General features: G+C 45.9%; 1 protein-coding gene across 21 annotated transcripts in view; it reads left to right on the top strand.

The window, feature by feature from the left end:
• Kalrn (kalirin RhoGEF kinase) overlaps nucleotides 1–25,196 on the top strand; it is a 599,822-nt gene that overhangs the window by 39,468 nt on the left and 535,158 nt on the right. For 7 of the 21 annotated variants that reach the window (XM_036203330.1, XM_036203329.1, XM_036203327.1 and 4 more), the window contains exon 1: nucleotides 17,825–18,268. The exons of 1 other annotated variant lie outside the window; for it this stretch is intronic. In XM_036203330.1, coding sequence (XP_036059223.1) covers nucleotides 18,193–18,268 — 76 coding nt within the window. In that variant the 5' untranslated portion in view covers nucleotides 17,825–18,192. Of the gene's footprint in view, nucleotides 1–17,824; nucleotides 18,269–25,196 lie in introns of those variants that run through there. 13 more of the 21 variants (XM_036203337.1, XM_036203332.1, XM_036203335.1 and 10 more) reach the window with 5 other exon arrangements.

The following is a 25,196-nucleotide window of genomic DNA, read 5'->3' as shown; positions in this document are numbered from 1 at the left end:
TACTGGTCCGTTTCAACTGATGCAGACCATGTAGGAATGTGGGCCCCATCCTACCGTAAGTTCTTCTGGAAGGGCTGCAGATATACTCCTTTGTGAAATGCCTGGGTTTTAAGTATGGAAGCTAATTCAATTAAAGTTATTATGTTGATCAAATGTTCTATTTGCCGATGAGTTTGACTTATGTATCTCCAGTGTGCAGCTTTTATTCTGGTCCAAACTCAGATTTTACAGATAAAAACAAAACTGAAATCCAGAGAAACTGAGCCTCTGGTCCAAGGTTACAGGGAGTCTGTGAAAGAGAATTCCTTCTTCAGGCCTCCAGCTTCTCGGTGTGGGTCTGGGACTAGGCATTGTCTAGGCTGGATGTGCTGGCCAGAGGAGAGTGGACCTGAAATAGTCAATAGGGCAATGCCTCTTCACTGCTTCTCTGCATTTGTGAGTGACTGGGGCTCAGAGTGGAGATAGCCAGCAGTGTTCAGAAGGCTTTTGCAGATAGAGGTGGGGATGGGGAAGAGCCAGCTTGAAGCTTCTGAGGGTATATTGACCCTGTATTTCCGCTCATTCCTCCCCTTTCCCATGACAAGCTTGCATGTCATGACACTCAGGGACACAACTTGACTGTCTCCAGTCTTTCTCTGGAATTCCTCTCTTCTGGAGCCCCTTTCTAGTCAGGCTGCCAGCTTCTTTGGTCAGGAGTTTCATACAACAGTGGGACAGTTGCAGTAGGCTTCAAGTCTGACTGCTCAGTCCGCTCTCTCCATCACCGTCTGATGGATCTTGTAAGTACTAGCTTGCATCTTGGCATGTGCTCATTGAGTGTGGTAGCCACGCTTTAACCCAGCATCCTTGATTTTCAAGTGCCGTGGTGTGGTCACTCTGTGCATCGGACTGGCTGTCTGGGGATCCACAACTACCAAGTAGAGACTTGTGATGTCTTGGGTAATTTCCCTGACTTCACTGAGTTTGTTGTCTACTCTGTATGGGGAGATTTTTTACATAGGATGACTTTGAGGAACCAATGCGATCATCTGTGTAGAGTGCGTGGCATGGCACGTACTACCATTAACCATAGGAGCCCTCCAGGGTCCTTCTAGCCGGGCCCCCACTACCTATCCCATACTTCAACCACTTGCCCATATCCATCTGTAAATTCTGGTTTCCCATTTTCTAATATACACAGTTTTTTTGTGTTGTGGGTTTTTGTTGCTGTTGTTGTTTTCTTTTGCTGAGACTGAGTCTCAAACTGGCTGACTTCAAATTCTGTATATCTGACTTTGACCTTGAACTCCTGATCCTTTTGGCTCTACCTCCCCAATACCGGGGTTACGGGTATGTAACCACCAGGCCTGACTTTGCTCTCGGGCATACTTTGATGCATGGCTGTTTGTGTTCTTGCTGTTGTTTTCTTTCTCCGTGTGAGCTCTCTGAGAACAGAATACAGGTTTGACCTCTCCTGTATTGTACCAAGCACTGCAGACACTCAGGAAATGTTTGTGAAGTGGATGTCGCTCTCAGTGGCCTATCTGCCTGGACTTGGCACCATAGTGATGATTAATTGATAATGTCTCTCTATAAAAAGTAGTCTCACTGGGGCTGGAGAGATGGCTCAGTGGTTAAGAACACTGGCGGTTCTTCCGGAGGACATTGATTTGATGTCCTAGCACCCACATGGTGGCTTACAACTCTCTGTAATTCCAGTTCCAGAGGATCTGATGCCCTGTTCTGGCCTCTGTGGGCACTAAGCATGCACATAGTACCCATAAGCAGACAAAACACTCATACATATAAAAAATAGTTTCATGGATATTTACGGGGGGACTGATGTGTTTGGCGGCACAGTTCAGGCCTTCATGGATGCTGCATTATAACAGGGAAATGGGATGGTAAAGAGGCCGTCGAAGTGTGTGTGCTAGGATAGTGACCGGGCCGATGCAGAAGTGTGACACGGGGAGATAGCACTTTGCAGAGGAACTGAACGTAGTCTTATTATCTTGAGAGCTCCTGGGGGAAAGGGTGTTTCATTTGAAACCAGGACAGAGAGCAGCACCTTGACTCAAGAACATGGCTGATTGCGATACAACTGCTTTAAATGCTGGTTTAACAAATATCGTTTATTTGTGTCCACTTACAAGCCCTTATCCAAAATACTTCATAAACACCAGATTTCCTGTCACTGGTTGGGGCTGGGACAAGGACTGTTGATTGTATGTAGGCTTTAAGCAGCACCAAGCAGGGCAAAGAGCTTTGGCTGGAGCAGGGTAGAGAAGGTAGCTTTGCTCCTTCCTTTGAGAGTTGGGTAGGGAACTATTTCTAATGTGTTTAGAAAATGATAATGATACACTTTCATGCTTGTCAAGGGGAGGCCCCCTGGTTTTGTTTGTTTCCTCCTTGTGTGTAGACACTGGGCAGGGAAGCTGGAAGCAGGAAATGGCTGGAGTGCTTCTCTGACCCTCCTGGTGGTTCTTTTCTTTGGGTCTGGCAGAAAGATGTGGTAGTAGATGTGATCTGCAGCTGCAGAGGAAGGGAAGGTTTTATGAGGGTTTTTTTTTTTTTTGTTTGTTTTTGTTTTTTTCAAGAAATTCAGAGATCATGGAGCACATACAAAATCTAGGCATGTGGAAGGCTGAGGCAGGATGTTCTCCATGAGCCTGGCTACATAATGCATTCTAGGTCAAGCCCAGGCTTACAAAGACTCTGACTCAAAAAATATGTTGTATAATAATAAGAAATATTTTTTAGTTACGATTGCCTGTTCCTTTGAAGGAGTTTGCTTTGGGTCTTGTGTTCTCCCACACCCCTTAACAGTTGGAAATGGTGCTAATGTATTTTTGACCACACCTAACATTTAGAACCCAGAGTCCAAGGCCTCTACTGCCACCTGGTGGCAGAGCATACCACTAGTGAGATTTGGAACTGAAGGGTGCATACATTGAAACTGATTCTGCCCTTGAATTATGGAATCACAGAATATTAGAAATGTAAGAGATCTTTAAAATCCTGTGGGGTCTTTTTGGAATGAAATCAACATGTTTTTTTAAAACCTTTCCTACTTGAATACTTATAATAATAGTGAACTCATGATTTTCCACTAATCTGTTACTATTCGTTCTTTTAAAGTCTTCCTTCCTTCCTTCCTTCCTTCCTTCCTTCCTTCCTTCCTTCCTTCCTTCCTTTTCTCCCTCCCTCCCTCCCTCCCTCCCTCCCTCCCTCCCTCCCTCCCTTCCTTCTTTCCTTCCTTCCTTTTCTAAAGAAAAGATCATTTGTATTTATTTGTTCTAGCTTCTGCCTCTGGAAATTCCCATGATAAGTTAACTGTCTTAAGAAAGTTTACTGTGCTTTATCTACATAATAACCCTTCAAATATTTAAGGGGCCTGGTCAAACCTGTAATCTTGTCTTGAGGTTAAACAGTCCCAGTTCTGCCGCTCATTCCTACGTCATCCTTTTAAGAATTCCTCCCAGCCATTTGTTTCCTGCAGTGACCTTACCCGTGTTCCTGCCTGATTGTGTCGCCAGGCTTGGATCCAACTCAGTTCTCCAGGTGTTCTCAGAGGAGTGGCCCCTGGGATTCATAAGCTGCCCAGATGTTCAGCTTCTGGAGCATTCTGTGTTGTACAAGTTGGTTCTTTTGCAGTCTTTCCAGAGTGCCGACTTCTTTGAACTTTGTATAATGGAAAGCCAAAGAATTTTTGCCTTCTTCTGTATTTTTGATCTTTCCCTCTTTGGATAAAATCAAGACTTGGGAAAAAAATGTCATTATAAAGGTTTAACAGCAACAACAACAACAAACTACATTCTGAATTCCAGATGTTACTAGCAAAGCCGTATCTCTCTTTGCAGTTTATGCCAACTTAGGTTCTGTTTGGAGACAGACCTCCTGCAATTGGGAAACTCTGCAGATAACACTCTGCATTTATATATAGCTATATGCCTAACGGTCGTTTATAAGGGTGGTGTGTGTGTGTGTGTGTGTGTGTGTGTGTGTGTGTGTGTGTCCAAGGTTGCTATATCATGCTCTGTATCTCTTGAAAATTTTCTTCATGCAACATGCTCTGAAAATATTCTGTGTGGCTATAATTCTTAGTATAGATATTCCGTAATGGTTTTAGCTGTTCTCACGTTACATCTTAGAAGCTACTGTGCTGCAGAGAACGTTTGTCAACCAGCATGAGTCTTGTGCACCGTGTGTTCATAGCGTGGACACAAAAGATAAAAATGGTTCATGGAACGTTGTGTGCATGTATGTTTTAAATGGGAGATCTTCAGCCATAACGTTTGCCTCTGTTCATTTTGTTCCAGTGTTCAAATTTGCTAAGAGTTGTGTTGTTATTTTGCTCATTTGTTACTGAGTCCACTATACCAGTTTTTTTTTTTTTTTAAATCATCCGTCCATATTATAAGCATAGTCTTTGGCCTTTTTATCTGAGGAAATGATTTTTCAGAGAAGTTAAGTCAGCATTTGAGGGGGGAGTGCTGTGGTATCTGTGGCAACCACCAGAGAGCCCTGTTCCACGTAAAGTGTTTCTCTTAGTAAGAGCCTTTGTGTCGTATAGTTTATTTGCAACGATTCCCCTCAGTTGGACCATCACTCAGTTTGTACCATCTTATCTACAAGAATATCTTGGAGTACATTTGCCAGTGGCTTAGCAGAAACCCAGATACATGTTCTGCAACATTCTCCTGTCTGCTGTCATGGGTCTGTCATAGAGTGAAATCAGGACAGCACACATTGCCTCAGGGTGAGCATCATTCGAAATAGGTCCTGGTAACTGTTAATGAGCAATGTGTTTATGTACCTTCATATAAGAATGTGTCCAGTCCCAAAGATAACATGAAGAAATAATCTGTCTGTTCCCAACTGACCTTCTTACTTGTGTACTCCCTGTCTAGTTGTCTCCAAAGGAAGCCGATGGTTGAGATATAGCTGCCTTACCAACAGGCTCAGGTTCTAGTTTCCAGTGTTATTCAGGCTAGTCTGTCTAACTGCTGACACTACACTCGCAGAGGTATATTGACTCTATTCTCACAGACAAACCAACAGGCCTACATTTGTATGTTTGTGCATTAACATATAGTCAGCCTCTTATGCTCCCACCATCTGAAAGAGGCAATGGGATGTTCTTCTAGTCACAGGCCTCCACGGTTTACTCTGAGTTACCCCTAAGCGGAAGGGAAATGATGGACAGTTCCCCCTCACTTTCGTCCAGCCTTGGCATGTGTGATAAAGCTACAGATGGTCCTCAAAACTGTTGTGATGATAGAACCTGAGTCCTGGGATAGGAGATGAGACTTGATTCCACTAGGGTAATGTGCTCCAGGGCTTCCTGGAGTACCATTGCCCTTTATTGTTAGGACAACCAAGGTGGAAAACATAACCTCAGACATCTATGATGCAATTGCCAAGGGAAAAGTTATTTCAGTTTTTTTCTTACTAGAAGTAGAAATTCTGTTTGCTTTTTTCCTTGGGCGAGCTTAGGCTAGCAAATGTTCCAGGCAGAATAGTGGTCAGGTAGCTCTCTAGAATTCCACAGGTGGTCTTACCTGGGCGTGGAGTGGTGGTGTCTGTTCTGCTTAAAAAGCGAAAAACAGAAGAAACAAGATTTAAACAACCCCTCCCCCCAAAAAAAACCCCCTTGCTATTTACTTGTACTTAATTTAAACAAAATAAATAAAAAGAACCCACACCAAACAGCTAACCAACAAACCTAAACCTAAAAAAAAAGTACGAACTGCAGAATGGAAGAAGTGACCCAAAAGGAGTGGACTGTCCTTGTTTCAGCACTCTCTTGTGTCCTTCCTGAGCAGTGCATTGTGGGAGGCCCTGGATATGATGACAGGCAGTAGCAGTGGGTGGGATCAAGGAGGTGTAGTCTCATAGGAGTTCACAGACGGGCAAAGACAGTCTCCAGACAGCAGGGATGCAATGAACTGGCCAGGGTTTCTCTTGGATGAGCTGGGCTGATACTTGGTAAACCACCCTTATAAGGAAAAGGCACCTCTTCTTTCCCTCAGAACTGCAGGCCACGTGTAGTCACCGCACACACAGGCATGGCAAACAGCACCAAGATTTCCATTGCTTAGTTCAAGTTAAACAAACGCACCCTAGACAAACCTGCATTCCTCCCTGAAAGATTGTATCTGCTTGACCTCTTGCTTTGGTCAGGGCCATTCCATTCTTCCTTTTCTCTTTTTTTCTCCCCTAAAATAAACTCTTTAATTGCATATTTATGCCTTGCATTTATCTGTGGGGTGAGAAATTGCCTCCTTACTCCCGGTCCTGGGTACAGTCTCATCATGGTCTGGCTGTTGTGAAGGCATTTGGTAAGTGCATAGTCACAGCCCAGGACACTACAGGGCAAGGACTTTAGCCTATGGCTGTGTTTGCACCACTTAAGGACCTCAGTGAAGCCCCAGCACAGGGATTAGTCACTCTGAGTGGTCACGTAGTCCAGGAAGTGCTTTACCTCATAGGAGCAGGACCCCATCTGTATGGAGTATGGGGCAGGACAGACTAGAAGAAGCTACACTGTCAGCTCAAGGTTGATACCCAAAATTAAGATCCAGCACTGGATGCTTCCTGGTTTCCCCCACAGCCCCAGCTTTGGTGCCCCAAGGATGGTCCAAGGCAGGTTGAGTGACCCAGGGCCAGCTTGTCCCAGGCTACCCTCAGCTGTTCCATCCCTGACAACCCCCCTTTATCTTGAGTTACTGCTAGAAGGCAGACTGTTGGTGCAGCTGAGAGCTGTGATTAGCAGCCAGGCTGTTCTGTTCCTTCTTGTACTTTCAGCCATAGTTCAGGATGTGATTCAGAGTGAGTGCCTCCCTAGTCGATGCTTGCTGAGCAAGTGAAAGCTGCTCTTCATTCATTCTCCACTTACTTACCCAGTGCCCATTTATTCAAAGATTTTTTTTTTCCAGCCAGGAATCCGAGAGACAGTAATGAACAAGAGCTGGTTGGACAGACAGACAATAGGGAGAGCTTAAATGTAATATGGTCCTGTGGAAGTCCAATGTGTGGCCCAACTGAGTGGACCCGAGAAGGAGGGCACAGTGGGAACAACCTTCCAAAGCCTCCGAAGAACATATGCAGTGGTCTAAAGGAGGAGACAGCTTGGCATAGGAAGTGAAAGCTGGCAACATCATAGTGATAATCACAATATGCACACATACATAGTACCTGCTGCGTTGGGGATATTATATTTGTTACCTTAGTTAAGTGTTACTAACATCCTTCTTATTTTGAAACAAACGAACAAACAAACCAAAAGCAAAACCAGAGGCACAGAAAAATGAAGTGATTTGACCAGTATCACATGACTATGGGTGATACATAGCATTGGCATATGAGAGTGGTTGGTTCCAGAGTCTTGGTAGTAGTAAAACATAAGTCAATCAGTCTCTGACTCTGACTGTCTGTCTGTCTGTCTGTCTGTCTCTGTCTCCCCATCCCTCTCTATAGCACTGACCCTTCCCCCATGGGAATCTTGGCATGCAATTAGATGTGCCTGGGTTTTGATGATAGGGGTCAACTTAGAGGATGTGTAGTTGACACTGACAGCTTCTGGCATATTCTTATTGCTGGGTCTCCCTTTCCTTGCCTCAGTGGATGGCTTGTTTTGTCTTGTCCTTTGTGAACAGAACTCCTAGGAAAGAGCAGACTTGGGGGCAATTGTTGGTTAGAATGGTTTCTATCTCTTGAGTTGGGAGGGGGAGAAATGGAGATGTTTTAAGGGCCACTGTTCAGGAATGGGACACTTCTCCTAGGCTTAGCCACTTTGAATGATTGCTGGGGCTACAAGTTTTAAGAAATGGGTGGAGAAAAATAGATGAGTTGATTGACAACTTTGCCCTGAGTGACTGGCCAGGAAAAGAGATGGATGGAAGTATTGATTCTGCTTATTCTCTACCCACTCCAGAACTGACAGTCCAACCCCAAGTCTTCAGGGGCCTGTGGCAACTCATGGTGGCCATATCTTGCCCCTGTGCCTCATCTATTTACCCAGGACTATCCTTTACACAGGGCTCACCGTGACCGCTCCCTCGGAAGCCCCGTGACTGCTGGAAGCATGGTTGGCATAAAGGGTGTCTAAGCATTCAGCTCACTGCCGATTGCTGCCTGCTCTAAGAAGGCACGTGAGCCACACATTGGTGTTCGGAAAAATTAATGTTTTCAAGATGCACTCCACACAGTCTCAGCATGTCTGTGTCTTTTTCTTTCACCAGATGAAAGAAATGAAGCATTCTTAGACAATTACTACCCAAGGGACCTCAAGGTCTGGCTTTGTTTACTGAGTGTTTTTAGTTACAACACATGAAGGTCTGGGGTTTTTTTGGCTTTGAATTTTTTTCTTTCTGTTTTTAGTTATAAAGATAGGGAAGATGAGTGGATTCTCAATTAACAGGGTACTTGGAGATTTCAAAATTGTGAAAGGCATGCTGTTACGTGGGTACAGTTGTCAAGTCTTTGAGATACGTAACAGTAAAATATGACAGATGGAACTCAGGCTCAGGGCTTACCTCGGGCCAGCATCGTACCCTTACGTTTGGAGTTATTCATCTGCATCTGTTTGGAGCCACATCTCCACCGAGGGCCGCTTCACTTCCTTGGACTCTCTATCTCCACAGTGGCTGCTGATAGGTGCACTCTGGGCTGGGGGGGGGGGACGACACGCAGTCATGATCAACCATCATCTTCCTTTAGTCTGTGCTGCCTGCCTGCCACCCCTTGCAGCTCCCCACACCCAGAGCAGACTATTGTGAGTAAGGATGTAGGTAAGTCAGAGCCGGGAGCAGAAGGCAGGGATGCTCCACTAGAAAGCTCACATTATGACTCTCAGCACCTTGCTCTTGGCAGATACCACCAAGGGACCATGCAGCTCCTTTCCATCATCTTCCTTGTGAACTCAGAATTAGGCTAAAGCTCTAGCCCGGTGGTTCTCAACCTGTGGGTCATGACCCCTTTGGCAGGGGTGGGGTGGGGGTGGGGGTTGAACAACCCTTTCACAGAGGTCGCATATCAGATATCCTGCGTATCAGATATTTATAGTACGGTTCATAAAAGTAGCAAAATTACAGTTATGAAGTAGCAATGAAATAATTTTATGGTTGGGGGGTCACCACAACATGAGGAGGGTTGAGAACCACTGTTCTAGATAGTCACTTCCTCTTGGCTACAACTGGGGCTTGAGAAGAGACAACGTTGTCCTCACTGACCAAAGCCCCTTAAGCTGTCTAAGTGGCAGGGAAATGAATCAATCGCCTGAGAGGAGGAGCTGGGATTCCTGCTGGAACTCTGTGAGTTCACAGAGCGTTCATCTGGATTAATGTGGCAAGTGAGGCGTGTGGAGCATTCTTGTCTGACCTGCTGAGGACTTCATACGGTGGCCACTTAGGTGGATAAGCCTGGTGGTGGTTCCAACCTGTGGACTGTCTGAAACCATCTCACATTCTGTATCCTGTGAGTAGGCAGTGCAGAAGGAAACTGTTGCCTGTCCCTGAGGGAAAAAAGATCTGGGCTTCTATTTTTGTCAGTCTGAAATGCTGTGAAAATTACCAAAGTAACAAATGGCTATGCTAAAAAGTTATAACGTAAGAGCGTATAAAACACAATTCTCTGAGTGCATTACCCTAGTCCTTAGGGATAACTTCTGTTACCAGTTGGGTGTATTTTCAGAACTCTTTTTTGGATGCGCATTGAGATATATACTCAGAGTATGTGTGTGTGTGTGTTCACAGGGTGAAATAATACAGATTATTGCCATTTATATTGAAAGCTGTATTCTTCCACATAACAATAGAGCATGGACATCCTTTCATATCATAATACATCAAATTGCTTGTCTTTGTTATAGGCTCCTATGCATAATACGGGCTATCATAGTTTACCTAACCAGTTATTTATTGTTAGTAATTTAGGTTGCATTTCCTTTTTTATTCACTGTGACTGAATTTGCTGCGATGTGTGTAAGTGCTGATCCTGCAGTCGGTGAGGGTCTCGGAGGTAGAATTGCTGGGCTGAAGGCTATGCATGCTAGAGGTATTGATGAGTACTGCCAAGTGGTTGTCTAAAAATCTTATATCAATTTACTCTCCAACTAGTCTTGGTTCTGTTTTTCTTTTTGTCAAGCTGATGGATAAAATGTGGCCGGCTGTTATTTTTTTTAACTTGAATATCCCCTAGTTCTAGTTTTCCTCAGACATTTGTATTTCCATGTCTGTGAATTGTCTATTTAGAGCTTTACTTATTTTTGTACCAGGTTGTTAACATTGTTTTACTAATGTGTCTTAGTAGTTCCTTGTAAATTAAAAATCTTAATCTTTTGAGTTATATATTGCTGCAAATGTGGCAAACATTTATCTCTTGGGTGTTATTTTGACACATGTTCATGTTTTTATAATTTTAACTATACTTTTTTTTCTGTGAGAACTTGAAATGTATAAATATGATGCATTTACAATGTTAAAAAAATCAATACATTATAGGTATTTTTATATACCCCCCTTGCCTATCCACCAAGGCACTTTTCCATAGGTAACCATTATTATTATTTGTTTCTTGTGAATACTTCAAGTGTTTTGTTTTGTGAATATAAGAAATCTAAAACTATACATCACCAATATCTTATCAAAATGTCATTGAATATTAATTCTAGGCTGAACAATCTAAAACCTGAAGCCAAAAAGATGTCCCTAGAGTTTTGGATTTTGGAACATTTGAAGTTTTGAATTAGGAATGATTGATTACCTTGTAAGTTATATACAAATACTGAAAAAAAAATCTAAGAAACTAAGATCAGAAACACTGCTGGTCCCAACAATTTTGGCTAAAGTATTCCTGTATACTGTTCTGCATTTTTTATCTTCAAGTTAAGTATTTTTTTTTTTTTTTTGGTAGGGATGGGAGCAATAGTGGAGATTAAACTCAAGGCACTGTACATATAAGGTCAATTTTCTATCCCTAAGCTATAGCCCCGGCCCTTCCATGGTTCATCCTGAAGGTCTTGCCATGCTAAGTTTTTTCCATGAGTTTCATGCTCTCCTATCATGTGGGTATACCACAGTTGAGTGGGCTTTGGGCTTTTGTCTTCTGTATATCCTCAAAGACTATTGAAAACTGTGTGCTGTTTCACACATTTAACTTTTTTTTAGCATTATGTTGAAATAGTTGCAAATAATATATTTTCTAGCCTGTTGAATATTGTATATAGGCTTTATATATTTTCTTCAAAATCTTGGAGATGTAGCTTCACATGAATTGGAAAACAGGAGTCTCAGGAAAGCAAGCAGCCAAATCAGATGTATTCACTTCCTGTCAGAGAATGTCTGATTTCTTCTTAAAATTCAAGCACGCATGCTAATTAGACACCCTCTGTGACAACCCTGTCTTCAGGATTCTAATTCTAAGATCAGTAGACAGGTAGATAAATAGACTAGCCAGGCTCTTTGTCTGTTAGGTGAAATGAGACACAGGCGTTCTGCAAGGCTCTCTTCATGAGCTTACCTTGTCTGTGGCTTTGCCTGCACCCCGTGCACCTGCCACTTCCTGTCTCGATTATCTATTATACCATAACAACTCCCCCAAATTATAGTGCTTTAGACACCTTATCCTTTCTTATGACTATTGGGGTGACCATGCAGCTCTGATGTATGCAGATTCCTTAGGTTTTACTGGGGAGATGGGGTGGCAGGAACCTCCAAAGAGGTCTTATTCACATGCTGGAAGATATTTCTAGATGGGAGCTGGGACTCCTGGGAATTCTATCTAGCATGGTTCTCCTCTGTGTGGATAATTCTTCTCACACCACAGCAGGAGACTCCAAGAGCAGTGTTATATATTCTTGACTCTGTTATTTTAAAATGGTCTTTTTAAAAGTTGGGCAATATAGTACAAGGGTGAAAGTCCAAAAAGTGTAAAAAGATACACAGAGAACAGTAGGCCTCTCCTGGCTGCTGTCCAGCCCCCGGTTCTCCTGTGATTTGTGTGCCTATCCAGAGAGTAGGGAAGAAAGAAAAACACCTATCTCACGCTCGGGTAAAGCTTCCCACCAAGTCTGTTCATGCTTTCCTTCTGGAAGGTATGTGCGTCATGCTGTCTTTGACTAGGCTTTCTTTGGGCAGAACCTGGGGCCAGGATTGAGGTACTTTCAGGGAGACTGGTTCATCGCTGTTCTCCACCTGAACACCTCTGCAGACACTTAACTTCCCTATCTCTGTTGCACTCATCATTTTAAAGAATCATCAGCATAATTCATTTGCTGGAAAATAATTGCTGCAAATGATTGTGTGTGTGTGGGTGTGTGTGTGTGTGTGTGTTGAGAAAGGCTCATTCTGTAATCCAGGCTGGCCTTGAACTTGTGTTCCTGCTGCCTCCAGCCTCCTCAGTAAGGAATTAGAGGTGAGAGCCACACCTCTGGCTGATTCTTCTGTTTTTGGAAATAAGAACTCAGAGGCTGGTGGGATGGCTCAGTGGATACAGGTGCTTGCCACCAAGACTGATTTCCTGAATTTTGATCCCAGTACACATGTGATAGAAGATGAGAGCTGACTCCTTCCAGTTGTCCTCTGAGACATGCACAAGCACACACACACACACACACACACACACACACACACACACTTAAATAAAAAAAAACAAGCAAAAATAAAATAAGAATCGAGGCTGTCATAATTCAAACTGGCAGGTGCATAGCTGTCTTATTTATTACCTTAGATGGTGCATGTATGTAAATACTAAGATATTACTAAGATATATAGGTATATATATACCCCTTTGTGCTCACAGTTGCCAACCCTTGTATTAATTGTGTGGTGCTTTGGTTTTACTGGATAGAATTGGCACGGCAGGATTTCACAAGAGTTTGCAGGAGATGGAGAAGGGCGTGAGAAGAGAGAGAAGGAAGAGGCTTCTTGCACGGCCAGTGTGAGCTTGGTTTCTGTGGTGGTGATTGGCAACCCCAACTTCCTGGTTCTGGGCATGTGGCAGGGAGAAAACTAACCTCTTAAGAGATGGGCGGCCCCTTGGCTTGAGGTGCCCTTAGGTCGCTGGCCCTTAGGCCAGCCGTTCCTTTGTGGGTGAAGAAACTGCTCTCAGTGGAATGAGATGGAGGTCACATTGACCTCTGGATAGACAAGGCCCCTTGGGTTAGGTTCTGAGCTGGTTTCCCGGGTTGCTTAGCTTTCCTTTTTAATGTCGGTGCTCTGAGAAAGGCTGTCAGTCAGGGGGTCCTGGTCTGACTAGGAGAGTGAGGTTGGGAGGGCTGGGAGACTCAAGTGAGAAGGGATTTCCAGGGCCTGATCCTCCCACTGGTCAAAGGGTAAGTATCTCCTAAGAGCCCAGTATTAAGCTGTTATCACAAATACCGCAGAAGGGACCAGATTATCATACCACCATACACGGGACTTATCAGAGGGAATTGCACCAGGAATAGAGGCGCTCTAGAAGGCTGAGAAACAGCTGTTGGTTGGTTGGGGCCGTTGGGGTGGTGACGTTGGAGATTCAGTGCAGCATGGAGTGTCTAGTGGCTTGCTGGGAGAAGCAGAAATCCTCAGGAGAGCAGAGAAGGGAGGCAGGTTCAGTTCCCTCTACTCGACTGTGTGGTTTTGTGATACCTTTCTAGGTCAAGGGAGAGAGATAAGATCTCCCAGAGGTCAGAGGTGAGCAGTAGGAAGCTAGACACAAGCTGTGGCCATGCAGGCTAATCAGCCCCCATCTTTCCTGCTTGCTGCTGACCAATGTTTGAGGTGACATGTGAAGCCACTGTACAGGTCTATATCGGATCCACAGCAGGAATGTTTTCTGAAGCCTCCCGAGAGCTGAGGGTCACTTCTATGTCTAAGGAACATGGTAGCTAGCCCTTCCTGTGTGGACCTCTGCTAGATCTCTCTTAGCCTGCCAGGACAGGGAACTCAGAGTCCCTCTGTCCTGGGCTCCTGGGGTGTGTGAACAGACAGGGTTTGCATTTGTAGAATTCAAACAAAACACTTGAAAGAAGCTAGTGTTGAAGAGAGGGACAGAGCAGGAAGGCTGCTGTCTCCGAGTCACCCAGAGGGGCTGGTTAAAGATGCAGGCCTATGGGAGTGCAGCATCTGCGTGGACTGCCTGCCACCCCTCCAAGGTGAATCTGCTGCCCATTAAACTTGGAGGACTCTGAGATGAGAACGGGTGAGATTAGCTGGGAGAGGCCTCCTGGGAGAGGCAGACTTGAATTTCAGTGTCTGGGCGATACCTTTTAAAGATACTGTCCTCATGTGTGGACCCAAGGAGCCTGTTCACCCGGGGACACGGGGCTCTCTCATGAGAGAGACTGGCAGGGGTCCATGTCATTCCCTGGGTGATGCTTCTGAGATGGTGCTGCTGACTTCCATTTCCCGCTTGGGCATTCACTGCCGAGGGCATAGGAGTGCTGTGGGAGGTGGCTGAGGAGGGTGGTGTAAGCCAGAGCGTTTGGTTCATGTTGCAGCCCAAGCGCAGCTTGCAGGGCAAAATGGCAGCCTGACGGAGGAGCCTACTTCCTGGAGTGGGGTAGGAGGAGAACGCTGTGTTTGTGAACAGTCTTCATTCTGGTGCACAGATAACCAGCAACTGTGCCACCTCTTGTGACCTCTTCCCTTGCCAGTTAGCTGCACCTATCCGAGGAGCGCCTGGCGCATGCTGCCCAGAGAGATCAGTGGCCCCAGTTGTCCTGGGAGATGCGCGGAAAGGATTTGGGATGTGATTGGTTCTTTCCTCCCTCACTGCTGCTTGCCTTCTGCTCCATCCGCTTCTGCCGGCTCTCTCCGATCGAGAACACTGTGTTTTTCTCTTGGGCGGGTGAAAAGATGGAGAGAAAACGGTGCCAAGAAAGGAAGAAGGAGAGAAGGGAACGTGTTGCAGTTATGACACTAAGTAACGGCAGAGCATCTAGACGGGCTGCAGCCCTCTGCAGTGGAGAGGTGCTGCTGGCCTACAGTCAGAGACTATCAGCGGAGTGGGCTGAAGGAGCCGTGCCAAGAGCAATGGCTGTGTTCGCTTTGACTCTGATGAAAGAAGGAGCCACTGTGTCATCATTGTTTAGGACACAACAAAAACCTACTCAATAAGGCCCCGTCCTGGCAATAGCCGGCCCTTTCTAATTACAGTACCGCTGCGTGGCAATCTTAGCAGTCTCCCGGAACATTTTATTCAACTTCTAGAATGGCTATTTTAAAGGAAGGCTTATGAGGCCCCGTGGGAATGGTAGAAATGAGCAGTGGTGGGCTGGGGAGCACCAAGGAGCCCTGCTTCCTGGATTGAAGCCGACCAAGAGTAAAATCCTGGGCTGAATGGGTTCCTCCTGGGCTTGACCCAGTGGGTGATGCTGTGTTCCAGGGTTCGCTGTGTGCGGGGGAAGTGCTTACACCCATGTTGCTCTTTGCTAGTCTTTATTCTCTTTCCTGTGGAAAACGACACCAAGTAAGGGAGAGGATCATTAGCGTCCCCTTCCAGGCCCAGCATCAGCACCAGCAGCGTGTTGCAGTTTATACATGGGCTTATAAGGGCATGAGGGCTGCCTGTCTGCTTCGCAGGTGATGCTGCTCTCACAGCCCCTCTCGGTCCAGGTCTTCTGCTGTGGTTGGAGTCTCACATGTCAAGTTTCATGGAAGATGCACTAGGAAAAGTGACGTTGGCATTCTTACTTGGAGATGTACTCTCTGGCCGACCAGAAGCCAGGGTCCAAGGCAAATTATCAAAGGCTGTTTGGGCTGTTTGTCAGTCATTGTACATCCTGCATCTGTGGCGCACACTAGCATTGCCCTGCTTCTTCTTCTTCTTTTTTTTTTTTTTTTTGGTTTTTTCGAGACAGGGTTTCTCTGTAGCTTTGGAGCCTGTCCTGGACTAGCCTCGAACTCACAAAGATCCACCTGCTTCTGCCTCCCAAGTGCTGGGATTACAGGCGTGCGTCACCACAGCCCGGCCTGCCCCGCTTCTTAAGCACTGCTGTCAGCCTAGCCCTAGTATGAAGGGAAGGTGCTACATTCTCTCTGGAAGTGAGCGCCAGAGACCTTTACAAGGGGGAGGCAGGTCACACCTATGTATCATTTGATGTGAATTGTCCAGCTTCATGAAACATGGGTTTGGCCTTCTGGAGACAGGGAAGGTGATTCTTGTCTAGTAGACCTCGCAGGGTTGTCTGGGCCCAAAGGAGCTGACAGATGGGAAAGTACTCCATGAACTAAAAAGCGCTGGCCACATGTGAGCAATGTATTCTAGTTATTCACAAAAGGGGAAGACTGTGGGCCATTTCTCTGGAGAGAGGAGGGGGCTTTACATTCTTGTGTTAACTACTCACTAGATTCTTGTCCATTTAAGGTAGTAACAAAATTCCACTAACAGAGCCTGAGAGGTAGCCCTCTTGGGTGGTGAGGACTCCTCTGTGTCCCACAGCTGCCCTTTAAGAAGGCCTGCTGAGACTATAGGGATGCTGGGCAGCAACAGGAGGCAGAGATTGTGGCTCTGCCTACTCCCTCCCTCTCTCCCTCCCTCCCCTCCCCTCCTAGCTCCCCCTACATGCCTCCTGCCTAGTCTGAGCCCTTCAGAAACAAGCAAATTGTTTCACCTTAGTGTCCCAGGAATGGTGGAGGCTGGAGGAGCCCCCTTCACTCCAGCTGCCCGAAAGACACTGGGAGGCTGGCAGGAGAAGCCGGCATAGCCCAGGCTGGACACAGGTTTCGAGGGATGTGCATATGGACATTACACCTGGAGTCCCCTCTGCTTTCATTTCTGTGATCAGGACCCCCTGTCACCAGAGGGAAAGCCCTCTCCTGTAAGTGGCCAGCCTGCTGGCTAAGCAGTCCTGAGGCAGGTAAGAACAGAGCATTCCACCCCTGTTCCTGCTCACTTGGCAAGCCTGAAATAGTGTTTAGCGGCTGAGGCTGAAGCGCAGTAGCAAACTCTTCTCCTGCCATCCAGGTAAGACAGTGCGGCTTACCCACAATCCTGTGCTCATTCAGTCAGTCAACAATCGCTTGATTGCTTCTGAGATAAGGCACCAACCATATCAGGCACTTTGGAGGACTCAAAGATGATCAAGGAGCAGATCCAAACTCCATGTAGTTGATGGTCCAGTAAAGAGTCATACACAAAGGAGGAACTGTATTGAAAAGACATATAAAGGAGGGGAGATGGGGGAAGGCTACCCAGATTCTGTGGCATTTGAGTCAGACATTGGAAAATTTAGGGTTTGGCCCTGAGAAGGGGCATGGAGCAAAGGGCTCTGGCAGGAAGTGCTGGATCAGATGCATGAGATGAGGACCGCAGGGCGAGAGGTGCAGGGAACCAAGGTTCTAAGGGCAGGGGAGAAGGTCAGAGGGAACCTTTTATCTGCCTCACTTGCCAGGGATGCCAGGGGCTTCCCTCCTTTGCGCTGAGCCTCACAGTTCCTCTGTGAAGCCAAGGCTGGTCTTTCCAGTTCGTGGAGAAGGGAGCTGAGGGAGAGGGACTGAAGTGGCTTGCTCAAGGCCAGGAAGTATTAAGTGGGAACCGGGATTTGAACTTGAACCTATCACCTCAGAGCCCACACTGTGTCTCCTTAATAGAATCTGTGATGGGAAGTAGGAAGAAAGGACCTGCCAGCTCTTTTCTGGTTGGGGGGGGGGGGCGTCTAGCAGTCTTAGATGGGGAGTACCTGAGGTCTCCACAGTGAGGCAGCCAGACTCCTGGACTTTTTGGATTGGTTCTAGAGTCCAGGATGGTTGAGCATCTGGCTTCCCATTCATTATCCTATTGGAAGAGCCACTGGCCTCTGTGTGGGAGGCACAGGAAGCCAGTATGGTAGGAGATACTAGAATGAAATCTTAAATGTGGCCTTGTCTGTGGATTTTCTTTCCCAAGGCTACCTCAAACCTTGCTACTGTGCAAGAGCCCTCTCTGGCTCCCTCCCCCGCATCTCCAACCTCCCCTGGGGTCCAGGCAGGCTCCGTCTGCACACGGCGGCGACGTTGTTCTGCACTTGCTCCTTTGTTGCTGTGAAACAGGCTTCCCGGGCACAGTCAGCCTCTGTGTGGGAGGACCGGTGGCTGTCTTCGTAGGCAGGCATTTGCTTAGAGCAGGCTGCCAGTGATCCCAGCATCAGCGGATCTGGCCTTGAGTCGGTCGGTCGTGGTGGTGGTGGTGGTGGTAGCGGTGGGATGAGGCTCTGCCCTGGAGACTGGCTGTGAAGGATGAGTTCAGGGTGGGATGACGGACCGCTTCTGGGACCAGTGGTATCTTTGGTATCTCCGCTTGCTTCGGCTGCTGGATCGAGGTATCCTGAGTGCGTATCTGGTCGTGTGTCTGTCTGTGTCTGTGTATCTGTGTATTAGCATGTGTGTGTGTGAGAGGGATAGATACGGAGAAAGGGAAGTGGGGGGGGGGAGAAAGAAGACACAGAAGAACAGCACGTAGCAAGCCATGGCAGTTAAAGTAAGGCTGCTTTTCTGGGGACATGTGTGACCAGTAATGCAGAGAGGAGACTGGTCCCCACAGTGGAAGCCAGAGCAGACTCCTATCTCAGCCCAGTTCTGTGACCTTACATGGACTTGTGTGCTCATCTGAGCTTGTTTCCCCATCTGTGAAATGGGCATTCTGGGACCTGTCTGCCCTGTCATGCAGGAATTAGTTAGTCCCTACATGTGAAACATACCATCATAGCTGGTGTGCACACTAGGTGATTAGTAAATGCGAAGTTCCTCCAAGACTGCATCTTGGCATTATGGAGCTACAGCACTTGCCTGGGGACAGTTTCTTTAGTGGACTATCTACAGACAGAGCCTGTACAGAACTTATGGTTATGAAAAGGAAAAGGGAGAGACAGCTTGACCTTTCAAGTTACTCTGACCTTAATTCATTCCACCCTCATTTATGAATGCAATAATAATGCAAACCCTCTGGTAGGAGCATGCAAGTTCAGATCTTCCATTGTAAAGAGAGACCACTGTGAACTTTGTGTAGTAATTGGTTTATAAAATGTCGAATGTTGCTGTGTTAGAGAGCTTTGGCTCCTTTAAGAAGTTTTGGCAAGAGTGAGACAAAATCTTTGATGAAAGATATGGTCTGGGAAAAGCTCTGCTACCTCCCCCAAACTGTATTTCCCCATCAGGGGTAGTCTCAGGTACACCAGGAGGCAAATGCTAGGTGAAGCAGAGCTGCCCAGAGCCTTATGGGGGGGAGGGAAATCAAAGATGGAGGAACCCAAGTCAGCATACTCAGGAAGCAGGCTTTCACCAGCACTGAAAAACACCCATGAGAAGCCAGACTTGAGATGAGGATTGAGAAGGTAGCCAGAACTTTGTACTAGTTGAGATCAAAGACTGGGGAAGGGTAAGAAAACCACCCCTTTGCTGTGTGATCTCAGTCAGCTTATTACCCCTCCACGTCTCCATGCCTCCTTTCCCTCCTCCTATAAAGAGATGCCTTTGGTAGTGATGCTGATCACTTTGGTATTAAGAGGCTGCAGATGAGATGCCTATCCCAGTGCCTGTCAGGAACAAAATACCCCTTGACTGTTAGGTCTCGTCAGTCACACACTAGTTCCCGCTCTCTTGCAGGTATTTTGGGAAAGACAGAAACAGGTGGTATGCAACAACCCAGAGCTGAGTAAGCTACTGAGAAATTGCTAGCAGCAGAGAGAGCATTTATATTTTTGTGAACAGAGGCTATGTTTGGATTAGCATATCATACTAACTTAAAGAAGAAAGCAGATACCAAACTATAATCCACAATAATAATAATAATAATAATAATAATAATAATAATAATTTATTTTCCATTTTCATAAAATGCTGGAATCCATGAACTGCAAACTTGTTTCAGGTACTAGCTTCATTACTATCTAAGGGTCCTTGAATAAATAATCTGTCCTTGACTCATTAGTCTTGGTTCAAAAATGAGGATATTAATAACATCTACACCATAGAGTTTGCAGGAAATGTGTTAATTCATGAAAAAGCATCCCACAATAATGAATTTGTGGATTGATGGATCCCTTAAATAGCAGAAACTAGCTTCCAGAATTGTGTATCTGTGCATGCACATTTGGCCATAATGTGTAGGCTTATGGTCATTCCTGTAAACAGTGTCTGTAGGGAGCTCCTTAACATGAAGATCCAGACTGTTTAGGGCATCTGATTTCAAGGCTGTCATGGGTTGGACATTGCTCATGTCCCTCAGCTTTAGTTGATGGACAGTGCAGTACTATAAACAGTATGTCCACATGACATACTTGCATTCACAGGATGTTGCATGTAGCAAAGATTGCATAGGAAACGGCATGTTTTGCAGATTGAGCTAGCTCATGGGAAGTGTTCAGCAAATATTAGTTGGATGAATGAGTTAATGAGTTAGTGAATGATGAACCTGCCTTACAGAGCGGTGAACACATTTCCCTCGGGTCTCTAGGGAAACAGAATTTAGCTCCTTTCATGTGTTTCAGGGTTTTGTCTTTCCCTTGCCATTGCTGAGCCTTCTGTTGTCTTGAAAGTCACAGGCCTCAGGAAAGCAAGAAATAAGAGATGAGAAGAGACAGGGAATGATGAGTTTAGCCCAGGAAACTGAAATAATGGACTGGCTGTGTGCTGGCCTGAGTTGTCTTCTTTGGCTGTGACTGGAGGAGAAAATAAATCTGTGACTTGATACACTTCAAAAGGGAGGAAACATCAGAACACACCATGGAGCAGAAATAAACTTTACAGAAAAATAACTGGGTATGCTTTCTTACTATAGACATTATTCAGCTATTGGTAAGACTTAAAAAAACTGAATCTATTGTTTTGGAGAACTCAACTGTACTGTATACAAGGATTTATGTGATAATGAACTGTCAGCTTGCTCAGACATTGCATTTTGATGATTTATTCTCATTAATAACAGATGCAGCATTTACTGTGTGTGTTGCTGGGTATTTATCAACTCTACTGCCTGTGGTCCAGGGGCTTACAGATGTTGGCTAAGGAGATAGTTGCCATGATGGAGACATCCACCAGAGGAAAAAAGCTTATTCCAATAAGAAACGCAAGAAACAACCTCACCCTTAGTATTGAGTTTTGGTGTTTCTGCAGGGATCTGATGGGTCTGGTGAGGGTTTACCAGCCAGCGTGTGGGAAAGTCTACCACTACCAGCCTGTGAGATGATTTGGGTGATGTACAGATGTGGCTTGAGCTTCTCAGCATGGGGGATATCTATTCTGCCTAGTGTTTGAGTCTGCTCTGTTGGCCATGCTTCATCTCACTTCATCCATGTGGGCCTTCTTAACCCTTCCTGTTCCCCATTCATGAGTTCCTCATTCTCACTCCGGCCTTCCACCTTTCCTGCCTTAACCTGCAGCCACAGATGTCTGCTCGTCCAGTCCCCCTGTCCCCTCAGCCCCTGCTCCTCATGCCTGTTCTCTGTCCCAGTGCACTTGTACACACTCGTGAGACCTGGGCCCCCATTCCCACTGCTTGTCTACCACTCTCCTGTCCATCTCCAGCTCTTTTTCCATGTTCACCCCCAGGCTGTTCATTGTGCTCTCTTCTCCCTCTCCTTTCCTTGTCCTCTAACTTGGAATTACCCTTTCTCTTGAGCATCACACCTTTTCTTGTGGGCTCTCTCTTTCTCGTGTGTGTGTGTGTGTGTGTGTGTGTGTGTGTGTGTGTGTGTGTGTGTGTGTTAACCTTGGTTGCTGTTAGGAGTTAAGGTTTTGTTTTTTTTGTTTTTGTCTTTCTTTTTCTTCTTTTTGACAGGGTCTTTTATTCAGTGTGGAACTCTCTGAGTAGGCTGGGCTGGGTGGTCAGTGACCTCAGATTTCCCCCTGCCCTATGCCTCCCCAATGCTGGAATTAGACACGTGTGCCACCCACCATGTATTGATGTTTGTACATGCGTTCTGGGGATCCAACCTCAGGTTCTCACCCTTGCAAGTCAAACACTTTACGGACTGAGCTATCTTTCTAACCCTCCCCATTGTCATGCTTTTACTCCAAATCCACTGTTTTCTTTTAAAAATAAATTTATCTATAAAATGAAGTAAGTTTAAAATGATATAAAAGCAAGCATAGTGTTGAAGATTTTTGGATGTGGTAAAATCGGTGTTTGGAAACATCTAAATGACAGAATGCGTTTCAGGCTGTGTGCTTTCTTCTTGGGCTATTGTCTGCATTTTGATGACCGCCATGAAGCACTTGGGATTTTGGACCAGAAACCAACTGGTTCCTGTCCCTCAGTGTACACAGTTTTCACCTTCTGTTTCCAGCCCCAACCCGGGCAGTTGGATCGGGACCCCTGGCAGGGACTGGCACTGGCATCTCTTCCGGTGATTCTGATGGAACCAAGGCTGGGGGCCACTAGTTGCCATCTTTTAATGTGATGCCAGAGAGCAAAGGCAAAATGGCTCTGGGGTAAAAGAACAAGAGAGATGAAACGGTCACTGTGAGGATAGCAAACACAGAGTAAAGAGAGGATGGACTAGGAACAAAACGTAAAAGAACAGAATCTTTTGGGTATGATCTGTGCAACTTTCTTTAGAAACTATCATTACCTAGCTACACCTTGAGTTGCCTTCATATTCCTGGGGAAACATTCGCCCAGTGCTCCAGAAGGTTGAATGGCCCCAGCTTGTTCTAGGTTTATAGCACAGGTTTTGGACCTAGGATGGTTGTTTGCCACAACTGCATGTGAAAAACACCTTTCCTTGTTTGTTCAAGGTAAGTTCTACCGTCATTAAGTGGGTATTGCCCACCTTCTGTAGAATCAGAGAAAGGATGATCCCTTTCATACTGTAAGAGAGAAGGGAGGAGAGTTCCTGTCCATGGCCTTCATAGAGTGAGACTCCACTCTGGCCAGGAATCTACTTGAGATTTTCACCAGCCTTCCCATCTCCCTGACCGACTGTTCTCTGTTGTCTCAACCTCTAGAACTCCCAACCATTCTGGCTCCAGCCAAGTGCAGTGCAGGGCCAAGAGGCAGCTAGCCTGCCTAGCCTAGGTTGTGAAGGCTCTTTGGGCGGTCTTGACCTTACTGTTCTTGTACTTGGTTCCTGTCATTGGCAGATGTCCTGTCTCTGGCTTGCTGACAGCCTAGTTATCTGCACAACTTTGGCCTCTGTCTGGACTGCACTCAGTGTCTTTGCTTAGACCAGCCTGCCACAGGCTCTGACTGTTCACCTAGGAGGGCTTTCCTGTTCTTGTTAGTGGCTGTGTGTGTGCACTTGGTGTGACATGTGGCATCTCTGGATGCACTTCTATGATGTGTTGTATCCCTTGGATAGTCACTGAGAAAAAGAAGAGAGAGACACATGTAACACTTGTATGAAAAGTATATTGGGTGATTCTCCTGTGCTGGTGTTTTTCAAATGAGAGGAGCTTTGTTTGTGAACATCATTCCCCTTGGGCCGAATATGAACATAAGACCAAGTTACTTCAACTTAGCTTTTAAAGTCACAGGCATATGCCTGTTATAGGAACTAGGCCTCTTACCTGTTAAGCAGTTTGAAACACTGTCACAGAACAATCCCCTATTGTGCCCTGCCCCCCCCCCCAGCCTCCTCAGACCTTTCCATTGTTCCCTTTCCAAATGCCTGAAGCCTCCTTTATGGGTGATGACCCACATTCCTCCCCTTCACAGTTTCTTGACTCCTATGGCCTCCAGAAAAAAATGACCCCTAATTAGTCACACCTGGTTCTGTTTAGGTTCTGGGTACGCAGGTGCAAGGTCTGGGAATCAGTGGTCAAGTGTGCTCCTGAGGGTGGTAATAATGTCTGCCTCCTGGTGTTGCTGTGAGCTTTGAAGGAGTGAAGATGTGTGGCCAGTACCCGACCGATGCCAGCAATACTCAGTGCTTTTCCTTTGGGGTTTCTGAAGCTGTTATGGAGCTGAATTGCTTCTAGGGGTCAGGGTTTTGTCCCCACCATTTCTTTGAATTTCTCCCTGAGTCAAAGTTGTCTCCTAATAGGAAATCTAGCAAATAATATTGACTAAGAGGCTATGAGAACATTCCCAGAACAAGGGATTATCACAGCCTTACTAAGGTGTTAAAAAGAGAACAGTGAGGATTTGATAATTGCTAGTATCTTTCTTTACCCTTCGGTTTTCAGTACTCTTCCACTGGTTCCCATTTCACAGATGGGCAGCAGAACTGTGGAGGTAATTACTTTGCTGAAGTCATTGCTAAGAGAACAGCCAGGGTCCAGGACCTCTATTTCACGTAGCATGGATTAGCACCTATGCTGACGTAACACACATTGAGATTCCCTGCATTTCCATCTTCAGCACTCATGTGAAACAGTGTCAAACTACCTCCCTTGTTGGCAGGTGGAGAGGGTATCACTCTACTGTGTTGTCTGTGTGAGATCGCCAGGTACGATGTATCTAGGCCAAGTCCTGGGGGAAGAAGGACACTGATAGCTTCTCTTTGGAGTACTGGTATGGGGTTTCCAAGCAGTGGGGCACAGGTTACTATGATAGGAGGAAAGGAGCGGAGCAAGGCTCCCTGGGGTAACGTGGTCTCCCAGGGGGCAGTTCTTCAATTGAGCGTTAGTCAATGGTTGTTGAAGGCCAAAAGGTGTTTTCCTTGATGGTCAGAAAGCCAAATGAATTTCTGGTGTAGATGGTGGCCTGTTCTTCACTGTGGATGGAGGTGGTGTGTGAAATTGTGAAAGCCATAGATATTGTGTTAATTGTTGAAGTAGTAATAGTGTCTGTAGGTATTACAGGGACCTTTTAGGGTTGGAGATCAGATTTCGGTTCCATGGAATTTTTTAATTCATCTCCTGAAAAGATCTTAAAGAACCAAAAGCTAGGGGCTAGAGGCTCAGTGTGTAAGGGCACTGACTGTTCTTAGGAGGACACTGGTTCAATTCCCAGCACGCACATGGTGGCTCATAAACCATCTGTAACTCTAAGAGAATCTGATGCCTTCTTCTGATCTCCATAAGCACTGAGCACACTTATGGTGCACAGACATACACGCATACATACAGATAAAAAACATCCATACAGATAAAAAAAGATTAACAAAACAGGACACCACCACCACCAAATCAGCTATAACCTCTCCGAGTCTCTTCTAGCCCCTCTATCCAGTTGTGGGTTGCCTGTGAGTAGGTTCTCTTCTAACTCCAGTGAGTCATGGTTCCATGCAAACAATACCTACGTCTCCAAGACGCACAGAAGTAACACCCACAGTACTTCTGTATGATATCAGGGTGTGTTATTTCATGTTGAATCCC

This window comes from Onychomys torridus, chromosome 12 (genome assembly GCF_903995425.1).
Source record: "Onychomys torridus chromosome 12, mOncTor1.1, whole genome shotgun sequence".
NCBI lineage: Eukaryota > Metazoa > Chordata > Mammalia > Rodentia > Cricetidae > Onychomys > Onychomys torridus.
This window is presented reverse-complemented; position numbering and strand designations above follow the sequence as displayed.